Consider the following 19099-nt stretch of genomic DNA (forward strand, 5'->3'; position numbering starts at 1 on the left):
AGAAAGAACTAGGTGGGCAAGTGCCCTAACCAGATCTCACTCATGCCCCTTCTCTAAATCAGTGAGTATTTGGCACATTTGCGGAGGAAGATGGGGCAAAGGCCAGAACTTATAGGCAAGGCTTCCCACTTGCATTTACCTTCTTAGTCTAAGCACCTTCAGAATGCACCATGAAGACTAGCCTGGCTTTTCATGATGGCAGCGAAAAAGAGAAAGATGGGCTTTAATCTTTCTGATTTCTGAGCTTTAATCAACACTAACATACCCCCAAAATGTGTGGCCCAGATTGGCATATTGGAGGAGACGGAGGATGGAGAGAAAGGTAGTCAAGAAAAGGAGTAGAAAGGGGGAAAAATGTTATTTCTCCTAGACCTAGAGTTATCATTTGTGACAAGAGGGAAATGGGATTCCTTCTCCCACAAGTACTACCAGGCATACTCTTCAACCATGTTTACGCTTCCTTCTCTGAGGTAAAGCCCACATTTGCTCACCCAAACTAACTCCAAAAGACACTGCAAAGCCCTTGGAAAGAAAAAGACTTGCTACAAGCTGTCTCAATTTCCTTAAGGGCCAGAAGTGAAGAAAAAGATGTCAGGAATATAACATGGTATGTTAATTATACTGAAATTAAATTTTAAAAACTTAGTGAAATTAAGAAAAGAAAGAAAGAAATGAAAAAGATGCCAGGGAAGAATCAGAGCAGATATTGATCATCCTAACAAATCCTGTACTTGTCCAAAAACGTGCCACTACTGTATTGCTGCTGGTGGTGAGTTCAAGAGAGATCACTTCCTTTTGAGTTCTTCTGATGCTCCTGATGACTGGAACTCCTACCATCTCCAAATTGGACTGCTCTAAGTCCAGCTCGTTCAGTTAAATCCAGACATTAGGTCCTAGCTAAAGAGTAGTCAGTGGCTCACATCCTGGCTAAGAACACGGACTGTAATGTGGCTCTGCCATTCACTAGAGGTGAGATCTGGGGCTCAGTTTCCCATTTATTAAATGGAGATGTATTAGCCAGGGTTCTCTACGGAAACAGAACCAATAGGAGATATACGGTGGGAGGCAGAAGAGAGAATTATTACAGGAAATGCTCATATGATTATGGAGGCTGAGAAGTCTGCCTGCAAGCTGAAGCACTGGGAAAGCCAGTGGGTACTACTGTCTGATTCTAAAGGCCTGGGAACCAAATGAGTTGATGGTGTAACTCTCAGTCGGAGGCCAAAGAGAGAACAAGGATTGAAACCACCGTGGGAGGGGAGGGGTAGTAGGAGTGGTGATGGCATAAATCCCAGTTCAAGTCTGAGGACCAGCAGTGCTGTCAGAGGGCAGGAGAAGATGGATGTCTCAGCTCAAGCAAAGAGCAAATTTGCCTTTCTTCCACCTTTTTTTGTTCTATTGAAGGCCTGACTTGACCAGATAATACCCATTCACACTGGTGAGGGCAATCTTCCTTATTTATTCACTCTGCTTCCTGAAATACTGCCACAGTTACACATAGAAATAACATTTTACCAGCTCTCTGGGCATCCCCCTTAGCCCAGTCAAAATGACCCATGAGATTAACCATCACAGGTGAAAACAGTACTGATTTCAGAGTCATTGTGAGGAATAGAAGAATTTATATGTAAAGTATGTAGAACACTGACCTCAGAACAATGGTTAGAAGGTGATGATAATGATAATGGCAACTAAAGAAGGTGAAGGAAATGGCATTTTCCTTCAACCTGCTGGCATAAAATTCCCTCTGACCACTGTTATCATTTTAAAGTGTTCCCCAAACTACTTGGTCCCCAAAGTAGCATCAGAGGATGCTACTGCTTTAGGAGCTGGGCCAAAGTAATTTATTGCTACAATCATATAATGACAGCCTTCCCTACCCCTCTCTCCACTAACCGCAGATCAAGTTAAGTTAATGGATAACTTAAAAACTTAAGTTTAAGTTTTTAAACTTATATTTTCATCCCATTAGTTTTTATACTTTCAATGCTAAATGAGCATTTGGAAAGAATTAATGAGTAGAAAATAATTATTACTAGAAATGCTCAGAAATAGTCACCCAGGCATAGCTCAACAGCCAGATTATTTTTCATGAGGATGTACTCAATTGTTTCTATTCTAGATTGCATAAATATAAGAGTTATTTTCTGCTAGTAAAATTAGTCTTCAATTGTATGAGAGAATGAAGTATGTCAGTATTTGGTTTTGTCCTACCAAGAGGATAGTAGGGTCAAGGTTCAGTGCTAGGTGAGAAAATTTGGTTCCCCAAGATGAGATACTGAAGGCCTTCATGATGCCATCTCCAGGCACATGGCTCCTCTTTTGTATACAGGGCTCACTAAACATAACACTCATCTGACTGTTAGCATGTACTGTCTTATAGGATTTTATTATTATTACTCATCATTTAAAGCATTAGTTTTTATTTTCCAGTTACACTTACATCTATGAAAGAATGACTTTTATATAGTTCCTTATGTCTTAAGACATGTCTGGAAGAAAACTGTATTTTTGGTGTATATCTGAAAAAAACACATTGGTTAATAACTTGTTGCCTCGCATGGATTATGCTTCAAAAATTTTAACTTCCAATAATCACCCCCCAAAATGAGATGTGTGGTAGCTAAATCTTAATCATTAAGGAACTAGAAAATGTCTGCCAACTAAGGACCAACAGCCCATGTATGAGGTCTAGAGCTGGAGTTTCATAATTAGAGGATGAGCCCCTAAAAGTAGTTGTGGCTGGGAAAAAAACTCGGCTCCACCAAAGTAATTCCACTTGCTCTAAAGGCTTATTGGTGGCCCTCACTACCAAACTGCAAATGATTTGTACTTTTCTGGGTCCTAACATTTGAAGAGGCTGTCTCCCTATTGATTCCTTTTATATATGGAAGAACTGTGATTTTTGCTTTCTACACAGACCACTGAGCTAAACTCGGTGAAACTAAATTCAGCCTGAAACTCTTATTGGATATCTGTTGAGACTGTGGAACTATACAGTACCCTGTCAGAACGTTTTTCAAGAAATGTGAATGATGGAGTTCACAGAAGGAACATCTTAGGCTTTTTTTGCACTGGAAATAAACATTCTCAGCCTTAACCTCTTCCACTCACAAGGAACACCCCCCTCCCCACCCATGCCTTTCCCTACCACCTGTCTGCCATACTTAACTCAAAGGGATGATGGAAATGAGAATACTTCATGCCTAGAAAAGACTCTCTTCTAGTCCATGCTCGTTCTGATGCCCGTAAATACATTATTATGTGAATACACCTACTAAAAAAGAGGGGTGTATTTCGAAGGACCTGCTTGAAAACGTTGGAGGACACTTGAGAGACTACAAACTCTTGATATGCGTCCCCATTTGACACTGAAAGAATTCTTACTGAGGGAAATTGAAGAACGAAGTACCACCTTCTGCTTGTCCATTATTCCTTCTCCATCTCCCCTCCTCCAATCCTGGGAGCTCAGTACTGTTCACAACATAAAGATAGGCTTTGTTCTATCTTCCCAAACAGAACTTTTCCTGAAATGGCTGTCATGGGGGAGGGAACATATATAGCAACGCTAAACATACTATGTTTTTTAGGTCATAAGGTTCTTTTTTCTCTCTCTTTTTTTAAGCCTAATTTGAGTAGCCAAGATTATTTACTGATGGTCTAATTTTTCCATAATGGAAAGAGCCAAACCTAGAGAGAAAAATCCCTTTTTTTTTTCTCTCACTCTTGTCATAAACACAGGTTTTATATTTCAATTTTTTTCCCCTTCTTTCTAAAGTAGGCCTGAATTCAAATGAAAGATTTCAAATGAAGAAAGACACATAGAAGAGGTCCTAAAGAGTCTCTTGGTAGACACAGAATTGTTGAATTTAAAGATAATTGAGTTTGACTTCTACCATATAACAGCAACGCACAGCCATTAGGATTCTTACTTAGACAGGGCTCATCAATTCTCACTAAACCTTATTCACAGATTTGAAAGACCTCGGCCATTGCTAATAAAACAGATGATGTGGAAGGAAAGTCTCTGGGAGGAAAGTGGAAGTTCCCAGTTCAAAAATAATCCTAAACCAGATCACACTCCTTAAAAAAGTTCCATTAATATCTAAATGACTTCCTAACTTCTATATGTGTTTCTCAAGATCTTTCCAAGCATGACTTCATATTTGTTGGGTAAGATGGCATGACATTCAAGGAAAACATATTAGAGATCTAATTCCATTAAGTGCTCACTGGTTAGTCACAAGTTTTTACTATTATATTCTCTAAAGGGGCAACCCAGGGCATTTATAGCCACCAAAGGAACTGTCGTATGCTGTGATGAAGTTGTTCATTATTTTTCATAGCCCACCCCCAAAATCTCATTTTTATTCCAAAAAGATAGGTGTATTAGTGTTATTTCTTCTTGAGTATGAAACAGCCTATGAATGTAGCAGTGGGATAAGGAGAGAGCATTCAAGGTCAGTGGCTCCTGCCTTTTTCCCTGAGATCCACTTATCCTGTCCCCAAGAAACACCATGATATACTTCCTGAGCCCCAGAGGACTGGCCCACGACTGGACTAGAGTTCCACAGAAAGCCCCTTGGGAATCCCTGCTGCCATCTGATTTTCTAGGCTGCTCCAAGGCAGGGGTGGTACTTCCCCAGCTGTGAGGGTAGAGCCTTTATCAAGCCCCAAGTAAAAAAGGAAAGAACACAAGGCTGTTAGGGCCAACCACTGCATTAAGAACTATACTATGTTATCTCAGCTCATCCCATTCAGTCTAGCAACCACCCAGAGAAATCTGTGCTGTCATCCTGATTTTATAGGCGAGGAAACTGGCCCAGAGAGGGGAAGTGGTTTGCCCAAGCTCATATAGTAAGAAGCAAATAGGAATTCCATTGCAGGGCCCTCTGTCTCTGAACCTGGTACTCTTCTTGGTATAATTATGTTTGTTAGGTATTTGGTTTTGTTTCTATGCTTGGGGGGTAGGGTGGACAGGGAGGTGGATGAGGGGCACCCTGAGATGAGGGGAATGGGATGGGGATGCAGGGCCAGCATTGCAGGCAGCACCAAAAGGATAAGCAGGAAATTTCCTGAAGGGCTTTGCATCCTACCAGTTTGGAATTATGACTGACTTTAGGGCAGGGATTATGATTCATTGTTGTAAAAAGTGTAAAGGAAAGAAAGCCTGTCCTAATGTTATTGATTATAGTTTTGGGGTTAATGACTTTCCATAAGTCAGAGATGTTAATCAAATTTAAAAATTCTATAGCTGTGATAGTTCACTTTATGTCAATTTGACTAGGCTAAGGGATGCTCGGATAGCTGGTAAAACATTTCTGAGTGTGTCTGTAGGTGTGTTTCTGGAGATTAGCATTTGATTCAGCAACCTGAGTAAGGAAGACTGTCCTCACCACTGCAAGTGGGTGTCATCTAATCCATAAAGGGTCCCCCAAGTAAAACAGAAAGGAGGAGGATTGGCAAACTCTCCTCTTTTCTTGAGCTCGGATGTGAAGCTCCCAGTCCTCTTGCCTCCAGACTCTAAAACTTATGCCAGTGGTCCCTCTGTTCTCAGGACTTCATACATGAACTGGATCATACCACTGGCTCTCTTGGTTTTCTAACTTACCGATAGCGGATGGTGGGACTTCTTGGCTTCCATAATTGCATGGGCTAAGTCCTGACTTCGGTATCCTATTGGTTCTGTCTCTCTGGAGAACCCTCACGAGTATGATTGTATAATTTAAAGCAGTGTTTTTAAACCAGGTGTTGCAATGTGTGCTTGTGACTTGCATGTGCATGTGTGTGTATGTGTGAAAGACAGAGAACTGTACTGAGATTTTAAAAATATATTTCTTACTATGGTCCATGGTCAAAGACACTTGAAACCCATTGGTTTTAAAAGGGCTTGGGAGGATAGAAATAAATCCAATCACATTCAATAGGCCAAATATTTCCAGACGTGTTATCAGGGCCCTGGCTACATGTCTGCTGTTACCAGGACATCTCAAACCACTATTAATCACAGAACCCTCTATGGCCTCCATAATTTTGTGTATTTATTTTTAAAAATGTTATTTGTGAAGTTGTAAATAAGAACTAGTTGCCCTGTTGGCCTAATGGAGTTAAGACTCATGGTCTCCCTCATTCCTCTGCTACTGAGCTGTCTTTATTTGCTGAATTGCAATGTGGGGTATGGATTGGGTGCTGCCAGAAAGCACACAACTCAAAGTGGCTGTGTTTCTCTGCTGGTGGGCACAATTCCAGAGCCCGAGGCAGCTGTTAACTCTGTTTGCAGAAATATAAATTCTTAAAGTATCAACCTTAGCTCCAAAGTGCCAAGAGAAATCCCTACAAAGCTTGTGGGCAAAATACATAGAAACATTTTTCTGTCAGTAGGTCAATGAGCAATGGAATCTAGTGAGAGGAGAGGGAGAAATGATACCTAAGTACTCAGCAGTGGGTAGAGCCTCCTACGGATCTCTGCCAAGTGCCAGGGTTCAAAACCAGTCCTCCCACCTGCAACTCTGGGAAAGTACTGGGCTTCGGGTTTCTTTATCAACAAAACATGGATGATAATATACTTGCCTAATAGAAATGATGTGGGGGTCAAATGAGGTTATACAAACAAGTAAAAGCACTTAAAAGAATGCCTGACGTAGTAAGTGCTCAATCATATGCACAAATTCAGGAAATAAATAGAATGACAATCCACCCACTGTGAAATCACCAAAGAAAGGAATCCTATTGACTTAAAGAGATTGGTAACATACACAGAAGATAAAATGTATCATCTTAACCATTTTTAAAATTAAATTAAAAAACATTTTTAAATAGGCTTCATGCCCAGCATGGAGCCTAGCGTGGGGCTCAAATTCACAACCTGGAGATCAAGACCTGGGTGGAGATCAGGATTTAGTGGCTTAGCTGACTGAGCCACCCAGGTGCCCCTTAACCATTTTTAAGCACAATTCAGTGGCAGTAAGTACATTTACATGGTTGTGGTGCCATCACCACCATTCATCCAGAGGACTCTTGGAAGACTGAGACTCTACAATAATGCCCCATTCCTTCTCCCCAGCCCTTGGCCATTTGACTTTTTGTCCACAAATTTGCTTATCTTGGTGCCTCATATAAGTAGAATCACACAATATCTGTCTTCTTGTCAGGCTTATTCCACTGAACAAAATGTCCTACAGGTCTGTCCACATTGCAGCGTGTGTCAGAATTTGCTTCCTTTTTAAGGCTCGTTGACTTTTTAACCTACCAATTGCTTTTTTCGAGTTTTCAGAAACTAAAGATGTAAATAGGACACCTCCTCTCTCCAACAAAGGCAAATAACGTCTGGAAACACTCCCTGGAGTTACCTGGAGATACCTGTCTCCATAGAAATGCTAATTGGAAAACCAGTTTTCGTTAGAAAAGTATTATTCCTTGAGGCAGGCTGTTTACATTAATCAACATTCCTCTAATACTTGTCAGTGTTTTGTAACACTTTTTCAAGTGCCAATTGTAGCTTGCCAGTTCTTCTGAAGTGTGGCGCCTGTGAATGGGGGAAAACCGGAATGGTAACTCTGTTCCCTGGGGGCATTTTCTGCCATGGTGAAGCAGTAATTTTGATCATTTTCATTTTACACAAACGTGGCTTAGGTGCACGTTGGCTAGAGATAGTGGATGGACTGATTAGTCGGGGTGTGAAAAATCCCCGTTTCCCTGTACCTTCCTATATTCACCTCCTTGTAAAGTATTCAAGTTTTTCATTGAAAGTTGTGGATTTAATCTGTTTCACACAACAACCAGAATCTGCTTACCATTGTCACAGAATTTTTCCCTTTCCATAAACATAATGGGGACAGGAAAAACAAAAACATGCTAAACAGCTACAATTAAAAAGAAAAAGAAAAGATAGATGGGACATTCCAGCTGACAACTCTTTGATTATTCTTTGTCACTTTTCATGATTTTTGGGGGGAACTATTTATTTATCGGCACATCATAAATATGTGCCTCTGCGATTCTAGATGAGCATAACATCAATGTCCGAGATTTAGTGCCATTTTCGTTTCTTTCAAATTAATATTTAAAGCTTAGTACATACAGCAATAATCTGTTTCAGCATTATATTTCAAAATATTAAGGAAATTCCAAAATCAAACCAATGATTTGTAAATTTCACTGCAAAGCTCAAGCGATGAAAAGGCCAGTAGAACAACTATTTTTATCTTGGAAATTAAGAAATTAAAATAAAATTTATTTGCTATCTTATTTTTAATATATAGTTTTCTTTTTTGTTTTATAGTGAAGTTTCTGGTGATTTGAGCTTGATGGCACAAAAAACGATGCATCAGAGGATTGCTAATGTAATTTTCTTAAAGGTATTCATTTTATATTAATTGATAACTAAGGATCATTTGAGACTGCAGAGAAAACAAACAAAAATAAATAATAAAAAAACTAGAAGATCCAGAGCCAAGTGGGTAATCTTTTGGTTACTAAGTACAGTTTTTCCGTGATCAGAGAAAAAAAAACAAACAAAACGCCATTTTTTTCATACTTTTTAAAACTAGAAACATTGTGAATCAATCTTTTATCGACAAAGGAAATTTTCAGATTGACACATAAAGAAAAAGATGTAACATTGACCCTGAAATGATTTTCCCATTTTTTTTATCATGAAAGATTCCAAACATAATTGAAATACTAAGATTACTAATACTAATTTAAGATTCTATCCTTAAATTCTGAGACTACTTGTTTCAGGAAATTTGCTTTCTCTTTTTGCACACACACTTTTTATTTGCGGTTGCAGACATCATTTGAAGTTGTAGGCTTTACCAAGAATCTTCTCAGAACAACATCCTCCTACGTAACCACAAATTTCTCACGTCAAGAAAATTAACCATGATTCCATATTACCTAATATCCAGTCCCACATTCATATTGCCCAAGAAAGTCTTTCAGAGTTGCTGGGGTTTTTTTGTTTTTGTTTTTTGTTGTTGTCATTTTGTTTAATAACAAGGAACCGATTAAGATTCACATATTACATTTCTCTCATATGCCTTTGTTTGGAGGGACAGTCCTCCCTATTCTCTTCCCTACACCTGTAACACTGGCTTATTTTTATTTGTTTGTTTATTTTAAAGTAGGCTTTACACCCAACTTGGGGCTTGAACTCAGGACCCTGAGATTTAGAGTTCATGCCATAATGACAGAGCCAGCCAGGTACCCCTAATATTGACTTTCAGAAACATTTTAAAAATTTTTGTTATTTGAGGTGGGAGGAGCTGGGGAAGGAACAGAGGGAGAGGGAGAAGTAGGCTCTCTCCTGAGCAGGGAGCCTGATGGGGGGCTCAATCCTAGGACCCTGGGATCATGACCTGAGTCAAAGGCAAATGCTTAACTGACCGAGCCCCCAGGCACCCTAACATTGACTTTTTAAAGAGCCCAGGCCAGTTGTCTTGTGACATGTGCCAACATTCTGTATTTATGTCATTTGACTTGTTCATGTAGGCCTAGAATTTCCATTCTAGAGGCTGAAGACATCTGGAATACCTACCGCCTAGCCTTCTAGCTCTTTATCATTTCCCAGAGCTCCTCTGCCTTCAACCATGAGGAACACCACGAGATCACAGATGAGCTGAACTCCAGCTTCAACTCTTCAAAGCAATTGCCAGTTTCTTTTTTTTTTTTTTTAAAGATTTTATTTATTCATGAGACACACACACACACACACACACACACAGAAAGAGAGGCAGAGACACAGGCAGAGGGAGAAGCAGGCTCCATGCAGGGAGCCCAACGTAGGACTCCATCCCAGGTCTCCAGGATCATGCCCTGGGCTGAAGGCGGCGCTAAACCGCTGAGCCACCGGGCTGCCCCAATTGCCAGTTTCAAGAAAAAAAGTATTGGAGATCCCTGGGTGGCTCAGCAGTTTGGTGCCTACCTTTAGCACTGCCTGCAGCCCAGGGAGTGATCCTGGAGTCCCGGGATGAGTCCCCCATTGGGCTCCCTGCATGGGGCCTGCTTCTCCCTCTGCCTGTGTCTCTGTCTCTGCTTCTGCCTCTCTCTCTCTCTTTCTCTGTGTGTGTGTGTGTGTCTTGTGTGAATAAATGAATACAATCTTTAAAAAAAAAAATAAGTATTTAAAGGATACCACCAAAGCAAAAGCTTTTCTAAGGTCAAAAGAGAGGCGTCCTGGTTTAATACTGATCTCCTTGCAAGTCCAGGGTCTGCAGCGTGGTAGGCCCTCACAGACAGCACTCAGGGGGTCAAGGTCAGCTCGTGGTTTACGTGAACACATAAAGGAAGGATCAGCATACATGCTTCCTTTAACGTCCTTTTGCCTTACCAAATGACTCTGGCTCCTGTTGAGCTAAATACTAAACTGAAAGAATAAAAAAAAGTGTATTACCTCAACTTTTATCAGACTTCAGAATGGAATAAAAAAAAACTTGCTAATTTACACTGAGACGTATTGGTACGTTATGCTCTGAGCTCCAGGAAATATCTGCTCTTGCCCCAAAATACTGTCTTTGCTTTTCAAGGGCAGCTCCCCAAGGACTTGGAGAGCTCTGATAGACAGGCCCTCTGCTTGAACTATTTCAAGGAAAACTAATCCTGCATCTACGGGAACACGGAGGAGTGTACCATCCATGTGCGTAAGATGTAAACAGGCAGAGAAGGGGCATTTATTTAATCTATGAGAGAAAATGCTCCAGTGGTATTTGAGGCTGTGCTTCTGCAGTGGCTTATAGACAGAGGCTATTTTGGCCTGGTACCTCTCTAGAAATACAGACTTAAATAAACAAAAGTTCAACCTCCACCGAGGTGGTGTCCTTCTGCAAGTGTTTTTAAAAACGTGATTGGCCAGCTAAGAAGTTTATCCGCCTGGTGCCTCAAATTCTCAAACAGTTTATTTGAATACCACGTGAATGTCTAATCTCCTACAAGTTTTGGGGCTTTAACAAGGTAAACAGATGAGTGGCTGTGAAAGTAAACACTGCATTTCCTCCCAGGCTCCAAAATTCTACTCCCTCCATCCCTTTCACTGGCCCCAGCCTTCCCCTTCCCAAGCTTGGTCTCTTGTACCCTGCAGAAGTACTGAAATTGCAAAGGAGACATTTTTAATTATAAGTACTACAGTAATGAATTCAAGTACACTCGTTTATCATAAAGGGCTTTCCCATCTGTCTCTAAAGTATACTTAAAAAGGCTGTGTATTTGATAACATTAGCACTGAGCATCTTCCACATATTAATGTTCAGCATTTTAGATGTTCTTCGCTTCCCCCAACCCCTGAAGACAACACAGTTGTAGTTTGAGAAAAGGCACATTTATCTCTGTGTTTGGGAGTGCCTGTGTGGTCTCTTCCTAATTTATTTGCACTCTAATCCTCAGGGATAGCATCCCAATCCCCCATAGGCAAAGGGAGATTAGGGAATGGGGATGTCTGCTTCTCCCCATTCTGACAGAGAAAGGAAAACAACTTCCTCAAGTCCCTCAAGTTCATCTGGCCACTGTACAAATTGTTCTTGAGCATGGAGGGTTTCCAAAAGCCCTAATTAGCAACTCACAGCAAACATTTCTTTGCATTAGCTAATGATCCGGCTACACTTGTAAGCAAACAGAACCAACATATCTAATCAATGCTGAAAAACCAACCAAATGCCTATTAAACATCTGGATGTAATTTTCTAGTTAGAACAAAATGAAAACATATGCAGGTTCCTTTGATCTGCATCTTAACAAAGAAATTGTTGATAAAAAAGCACACTGGTCAGTCAATGTGTCATTTTCATAAACTACTCGTTTCTCTTCAAATGCTCCCAGTTTAATTTAGTTGGTTTCCTGCAATCTCTAATTTTACCATATTGTGTGAAACCGCAAGAGATTCTTTGGATGTGATTTTATTTGAGGTTTTACTGCTGCATGGATCGGCTACTGATTTTTTTTTTTTTTTTCCTTTCTTTGCTTTCTCTCTCCATGCCCCACACCCATCCTGCCCTTTTCTTTGGTAAAGGGGTGGGGGAAAAGGTTATAAAGCAATGCTGGGAAAATTCTTCTGGACCCTACATTCTCAGGGTTTAAGAAAACTCAGTTAAAAAAAAAAAAAGTCAAATGAGAAAATGCATGAGCAATAACTCACAGCTAAAAGGAAGAGAAAATAATGTGATCTTCAGAAATTGACATACTCATTTCAAATAAAAAAAGTAATAGATTTAAAAGATGCATAATATCATTGATCAGCAGCCATAGCTTTTTCTATGACATGTTTAGAACCTGTACGATATACCATCTACTTTTTGTAATGACTTACGCCATTGGTTGACTTGAAAATTTGATAGTCAGCAGCAAACAAATGGAAATATACCCCTATATGCATCAAGGATAAAATAAGCAATCTGGTAATCTTCTTGTTGCTTTGCAGAGGATAAAAAGGGGATTGTTTTTTTCAGAGATAATTTTCTATGGAAGCGGCGTACTTAATATCATTTCATGTAAAAACATCATCAACGCATGAATATGTTAAAGGTAAAAAAGATTATGGTTAACAGACTTTAAATAGAAGACTAAAATGATAGATTTCATGGGTAGGATTATTTTCTTTTAAACAGGCTGTAGCCAATCTGCACATATATTATTTATTTAAAACATAAGATTAAAGCTACTTGATTGTTAAACACCATCATTTGTAATGCAGTTTGATGAGAGTTTTGTAGTATAATTATTACAGCATGACAATCACAAAGAAAATATGACCTTGAAAAGGGGCCCAGCCTTCTCCCTCTGTCAAGGAGGATGGGATACACTCGAAAACCAACCATCTTTATGTACACAATTAAAGCTCTTCCAATTTTGAAATCATCACTCTTTCTTTTCTCCAGATACTACATTATACGGAATTCAGAAGGTTCTTGACTCGAAGTACACCGTTTTAATCTCTCTGTTTAAACCTAATTACCAGTGTGTGCTAGTAAATCAAAATAAAGCTTGGGTAAGCCAGGGAGAAGTGTCAGTTGCCCCAGTTGGCTCAGCACGCACAGGCATATCTGTGGCATCCAAGTTCTTTCTACACAGTCCTGAAGCTGATTATGGGATGAACTGACCATAGACTGGCATATGGGGCCCAATCGCTAGATGAAGATTACAAGGAACGCAGGTTGCCAAAGGACAAAACTTAGCTGCCCATGAATCACATTATTTCAAAAAGTCCTATACGTGGAGCAGGCCTGCTCCAGTCATCACTCCGTTTAACTCAGGAAAGAGGGACAGTGCTTCCTTCCTTTTCATTCTCCATGTTAGCAAAATGAATAATATAACCCTCTCCCCAACCCCACTTAATGAGAACACTGCAAAACCGCATACCCAACTTGTTTAAGAATTTACTGTGGCCTTGTACAGGCTGGCTAAAATCGCTCCCTTAATTTTTCATTTATAATTGATATTTGGGATTGATGCAATTATAGACAAATCAATATCATACATATTTAAAAACAACTCCAACGGTGAAATGTATTATCTAAAATGATTCTTTTAATATTTCAAGAAAAAGATCTCTGAGAAAGAAAATCTCCGAATCAAATGTGTTTCTGTTTAAATAAATGCTTTTCCATAAGTCCCTGGAAAGTAAAATAATGAGAACGTGGGCGTTATTAATACCAAAAACTGAAGTATATTCCAAGGTAGGATGAATGCTTGTCAAAGACGTGTCTTTCTTACCGAAGCATTCACTACCATTTGGCTACCACGGTATTATTCACTCACCAACCGTGTGAAAATAGCTCAACCTAACTGTTCTTTTTAAATAAAAGTATAAATGCGGCAATACTGAAGGTTCTCTGCTGTGCCGTGTATTTGGAGAAATAGACAAAAACTGGAGATTGACACAGTATGCCACATTTACTTAAAACCTCAAAATACCTTTTAGGTCAAGTTCCACTCGTAAGAATTTTAGCCACGAGGGGCTGATGGACCCAACGCTTCCCATTTAGGTCCTTACGCAGCTCCGCCCTGCCCTGGGTACCACCCAAAGGATGGGGGTAAGGGGCGGGCAGGACAGGTTCCCAGGTCTCAATGCGGGTTTATCCCATTGTCTCCCTTGTGTCTAGTAAGTGGGCACAGACTCGTGGGCGTGTTGCTGAGAGGCCCCTAAAACTCTCGGCGGCCCCCAACTCCCAAGACGGCGAATTCGGCCCAAGACAAGGGCCCGAGATTTCGCGCTTCCGCGACTGGGACGCGCGTGCCTTACCCTGGCAGCACCTCAGGGCATCCTTCCCGCCAAACGAAGGCAGGCCGACCTTTCTGCAAAGTCGTCTGAAATGCTTCAATAAAAGCCAACCGCTCCCACGTTGGGTGCAAAGGGGGGTGGGGGGTGGCCTGAGTATTAAAAGCCTAGTCTTAGACGGCCGGGGCCGTGCGCCAGCCCACGCGCTGCCGCGGTTTCCACCGGGTGCACAGTCCACTACTCCTTCTCACGGACAGGCAGCTCACGGAAAAACAATCCTCAGAGAGATTTCTGAATGTGACCTCACTTTCAAAAGAGGAGCATCACACAAGGGCAAGCACGGAAAGACTCGTTTGGCTCGAACTACCCACCTCCCCAACCCTCCCCCGCCCCCCCTAAGAAACTGCGCGGTTAGACTCCGAGTCACTTTCACTGGGATCTGAGGATTTCCATTAAAGGGAAAAGTGAACAAGTGGCAGGATTTTTGCAAACTCGAGCCCCCGGCTTCCGCGGCGGCACGCTCGCCGGTCCCTCCCGCTCGCGCGCGCCCGCGCCCGCGCCCGCGCGCCCCCGCCCGGCCCCACGTTACTTTGATTGACAGCCCGGCCCCGCCGCTCTCCTTCCCACCGACCTTCCCATCCACGGTGCCAATCTCGGCGTCTCGCCTCTTCCCATTGGCTGCTTTCGGCGTCCCGCGGCTCCTCCGGGAACAGTTCCTCACCGAGCCCGGGAGGACGCGGCTGGCTGGGGGGCGGGGGGGGGGGGCGGAGCGGGGTGGGAGGGGACACCGGGGAGACGGCGGAGACGCGAGCGAGTCGGGTGGGAGCGGGGGGGGGGGGGCGGCCCGCGCAGCGCTGCGCTACCATAGGCTGCGGGGAGGCGTCGCGTCAGCGCCCCACGTTGGGCGCCCGCGCGCGATTGGCTGGCGCGCGCTGCCCCGCCCCCCGCGGCCTCCCGGACCCACGTCCCCCGCCGGCTCTGCGCTCCCGCCCCCGCCCGCGCGGGGCTGGGCGGGGCCGGCGCTGGTTAGCTCCGGAGTGTGAAACCGCGTGTTAATGTAACCGGCGCGAGAGGCGCGGGCGGCGGCGGCGGGAGCGGCGGCTGCAGGAGCAGCGGCAGCGGCGAGCACCCTGCGCCCCGCGTCCCCGGGGCGACCGCCGGCGCCACCCCCACCCGCTCACGGCCGGCCCGCGGCGACCAAACCCCCGCCGCGACTACTCCGGACCCGCCCGCGGAGTTTGCCCGCCGGGGAGGGAGGCCGCGCGGCGGAACGCGCTCCTGCTCTTTTCTCCACCGCCTCGCGGATGTCGCCCCCCGGGTCGTGAGAGAACTTTGCGGCGGGCTGGAGCGCCCTGTGCCAAGAGGCGGACGAAGGGAAGGAAAGAAAGAGGGCCCAGGCCGGGGCTCGGAGCGAGAGTCCGGAGCGCCCGGGCCGGCCGGGTGGGGCGAGCGCGCGCGGGGCGCGGCGCCCGGATGCGCCCGGGGCTCGAGGAGCAGCGGGCGGCTGCCGCTCTGCCCGCCGCGGAGTAGCCCCGCCGGGCCCGGAGGGTTCGTGCGACCGCGGAGTCCGCCGAGTGCCGCTGGCTCGGGGCGTGCCGAGCCGCCTCCCGGCGCGCCCTCCGCACTTTCCCCGCCTCGGCGTCCTCCCGCGCTCCTGCTCCTCCGCCGGGGCTGAGGCCGCGGGGCGCCAGGCGCGGACCCTCCGCCGCCCGCCGCCCGCCGCCCGCCGCGGCCCGGGCCGTGCGCCTCGCCGCCTCCCGCAGCCCACGAGCGCCCGGTGACCCGAACGTCGCCAGGTTTGTGGGTGTGGGGTTAGCCGGGGGCGCCGGGCCACCTGCGCCTCGCCCGCGGCCGTGGCCGCGGGGAAAACCCGGAGAGGAGGCGGAGCGGGAGAAGAGCGAAGGAAGGCAGCCCGCCTGGATCTGTTTGCCCGGGACGGGTGCCGCGCACCGGGATCGCCGAGGGGAGCGCGGCCGGAGTCGCCGCCCCCCGCGTCCCCGCCGAGGCAGCGGAGGCCCACGGGCCGGATCGCAGCCCCCGCGCCCTCTTCTCGGGCGCCGGCGTCACCGGCCCGGGTGCCCCGCGATGTGGCCCTGAGCGAGGGAGCCCGCAGCGGCGGGAGCAGGAGCGGCCGGGGCGCCCCGCCGAGCGCGCCTGCGTGCGTGGCCCGCGCGCTCCCCGCGCCCCGGGTTTCGCCCGGCTTCTCGGCTTAATTTTCCTCGGCGGGATTAAAGTTGGAAATTGAGCGGAGAATTGAGTTGCCCGGAAACAGAGCTGCGGCCGCCGCCAGAGCGATGTTCCCGCAGAGCCGGCACCCGGTGAGGCGCGGCGGGGTACCGGGGGGGGGGAGGGGGCGCGGGGTGGGGGCGGGGCGGGGAGGGGATAGACGCTCGCCCCGCGCGGCAGGGGACGGGTCTCTGTTAAATTCGGGAGGACCACCCTCCCCCCCGCCCCGCGCAAGCCTCTGGGGGTGCAAGGCTGGGGGGGTCTCGGAGCCTCCCTCCTGCGCTGGGGAGGGAGCTGAAACTCCATTTTCTCCTCTGCTCTTGCCCCCCCCCCCCGAGTTGATGTCTAGACGGGGCGGGCGGGGGCTCCCGGGGGCGCTGGGGTTCTTTCCCGGAGCGATTTCTCCGTCCACCCCACCCCCTTGCCGAGACGGGTAGGACGCCCCCCCCTTTGTTTCTCGTCTCGCCTATTTACATGTCAATGCGGCCCCCGCTCCGGCGCGCCCGGAGGTGGCCCCGCGTCTCTGGGAACGCGGAGCGTTAGGCTGTTGTTTTTCTTCTCTGGTCCCCGGGGTCATTATCGCCCCCGTGGGGAGGGGGCGGGGGCAACGACGACGATTTGGCCTGGTTTTCCCCGGCCGCCGGGAGCCCCGTCCCTACAGCCTGTGACCCGGGCGCACGCACCGAGCACCGAGGAGGCTCCAGGCCGGGCGAGGGTCCGCTTTCTCCTTCCATCAAGCGCAGAGCAAACTCGAGTTCAGGGCTCGGTTTTCCGCCACTTCTAACTTTATTTTTTGTTTACGTCCCGCCCACTTGTGCTTCCTCTGCCTTCATTGTTTGTCTGTCTCCCCGCATCCCTGTGCCTCGATTCCCCTCGGCGGCCGCCCCCAGACGCCGCACCAGGCTGCAGGCCAGCCCTTCAAGTTCACTATCCCGGAGTCCCTGGACCGGATTAAAGAGGAATTCCAGTTCCTGCAGGCGCAGTACCACAGGTGCGTGTCCGGCCAGGACAGGCGGGCGGGCGAGCGGTAGCCCCGGGGGCAGCCCCGGCACCTCCTCGCCCAGCCGGGGGCGGCGGCGGCTGTACTTAGTCCTCGCGTCCAGGCGGTGGCGTGTGGAGTCGCAGTTAAGACCTGTCATTCATGTTACCCTGTTTCCAGGTTATTCCTGGGCCGTCTCTCCTCTAATCTCCTCCTACTACCATTGTTTCCCTTTTGCCGGTTTGCTGCTGTTACAGGGAGCCTTTTTTTTTTTTTTTTTGAGTATTTAGGAGTTGCATGAGAACCGTCAATATTTGCACTTCGTTTATTTATTTTGCAACAGGCTGAGCTGAAACCTTGGTTCAATCGATGCTCCAACCCTGGAGTGCAGGTTTAGGGAGGCAGAGCCAGTGTTGAAATCGCTCTTTGCCATACCAGGGGATTGTGTTGTCTGAGACAAAGTCCATCATGGGAGACCAGGTGCTGTTAGCTGTGCCCATCACTGGTGATGGGGGTGGGGGGGGCGTTAGGTGCAGGAGGAAGCTCCCCTGCCTGGCGTCGTCATTTTGGAGTGGTTTGGGAAGGACAGGGGACCGCAGTCTCATTTATATAAATCCTGGCTTAGTCTCTTCACCTAACTGAGACCTACTTCAAAAGGTTTATAAGTGAAAAGTGATTGTAAAGCGCCCTGTCCATAGTGGATTTTCCAGAACTGTTAGTTTCTTTCCCATGTTCCAGTGAAGTCTTAGCTGATTAGAGCTAAGAAATAACTCTGTAATGACAGCCCTTATTTTGGTCATGCTTGAGAAAAAGTGCACAGATGCTTGGGTGTGAATTTTCTTATTTTGTCAGAGGCTTTTCTGATTGTTGACCTTTTGTCTGCTTGAAGATAATAATCTCTGGAACTTGAGGCATACCTGCTCACACTGTGTTTACCAAGCCGGGAGTAGCTACTTAACATATTTTGGCAGGGATTTAAAAACAAGATTTCAAAAGGGACCAACAATTGTAGAAGTAACTCTAGAGTATAGTTTTTAAATTTGGAGACTGTTTGAGTTGGCATAGATGGGACAGCCTGTGTCTGATGCTGAAAATTGTGCAAAGGCCAGATTTTGGTGGAATCCAGAGGAGCAAACTGGTCCAGGGAAGTAGGAGTGAACAGATGAACAGGAGGAGGATTTGGTCTTCTGAGTAGATCAGGGCTTTTGACAGATTTTTCATTCTTGGCATCTGACCAGGTATGCATCAAGAAGAAAAATAATAGTAGCTGAGTGGAGACGCTGTACTGTTCACCTTATTCCCTTTCCCTATTAAATGCAAGGACAAAGCTTTTGCATGTTTACCTAGATAGTTTATGGCTTTTCCAAATTGGTCTGTGTTTTTACTTGAAGTGCAAATATGTGAGGCAGATGTTAAAACAAGTGACATAATGTTTACATTAAGTTGCCTGTTTTGTTTTTGTAGCCTTAAATTGGAATGTGAGAAACTGGCAAGTGAAAAGACAGAAATGCAGAGGCACTATGTGATGGTAGGTATCAGAGATTAGACTTCTTTCTTTTGCATGTAAGATTAGCAAATACGTGTTCCTAGCATTGCAAAACATGAATTAATGAAATGCTTGATTTTTTTTTTTCTTTTTGCAGTATTATGAAATGTCATATGGATTAAACATAGAAATGCATAAACAG

At 45.8% G+C, this 19099-nt stretch overlaps 2 protein-coding genes across 9 annotated transcripts in view; one reads left to right on the forward strand and one right to left on the reverse strand.

Moving 5' to 3' along the window:
- Positions 1-14962, reverse strand: part of LOC140638926 (spermatogenesis-associated protein 31D3-like) — a 189900-nt gene extending 174938 nt beyond the window's left edge. For 2 of the 4 annotated variants that reach the window (XM_072837059.1, XM_072837071.1), the window contains exon 1: positions 14838-14950. The gene's annotated coding sequence lies outside the window, so the exon portion shown is untranslated. Of the gene's footprint in view, positions 1-14837 lie in introns of all 4 variants that reach the window. The other 2 variants (XM_072837092.1, XM_072837081.1) reach the window with 2 other exon arrangements.
- Positions 14963-16356: 1394 nt separating this feature from the next.
- Positions 16357-19099, forward strand: part of TLE1 (TLE family member 1, transcriptional corepressor) — an 85880-nt gene continuing 83137 nt past the window's right edge. For all 5 annotated transcript variants that reach the window (XM_072837219.1, XM_072837227.1, XM_072837235.1 and 2 more), the window contains exons 1-4: positions 16357-16524; positions 17323-17423; positions 18876-18939; positions 19055-19099. In XM_072837219.1, the coding sequence (XP_072693320.1) occupies positions 16501-16524; positions 17323-17423; positions 18876-18939; positions 19055-19099 (234 nt within the window). In that variant the 5' untranslated portion in view covers positions 16357-16500. The remainder of the gene's footprint in view (positions 16525-17322; positions 17424-18875; positions 18940-19054) is intronic.

The sequence above is a fragment of the Canis lupus genome, chromosome 1, assembly GCF_048164855.1.
Source record: "Canis lupus baileyi chromosome 1, mCanLup2.hap1, whole genome shotgun sequence".
In the NCBI taxonomy this organism is placed as follows: Eukaryota; Metazoa; Chordata; class Mammalia; order Carnivora; family Canidae; genus Canis; species Canis lupus.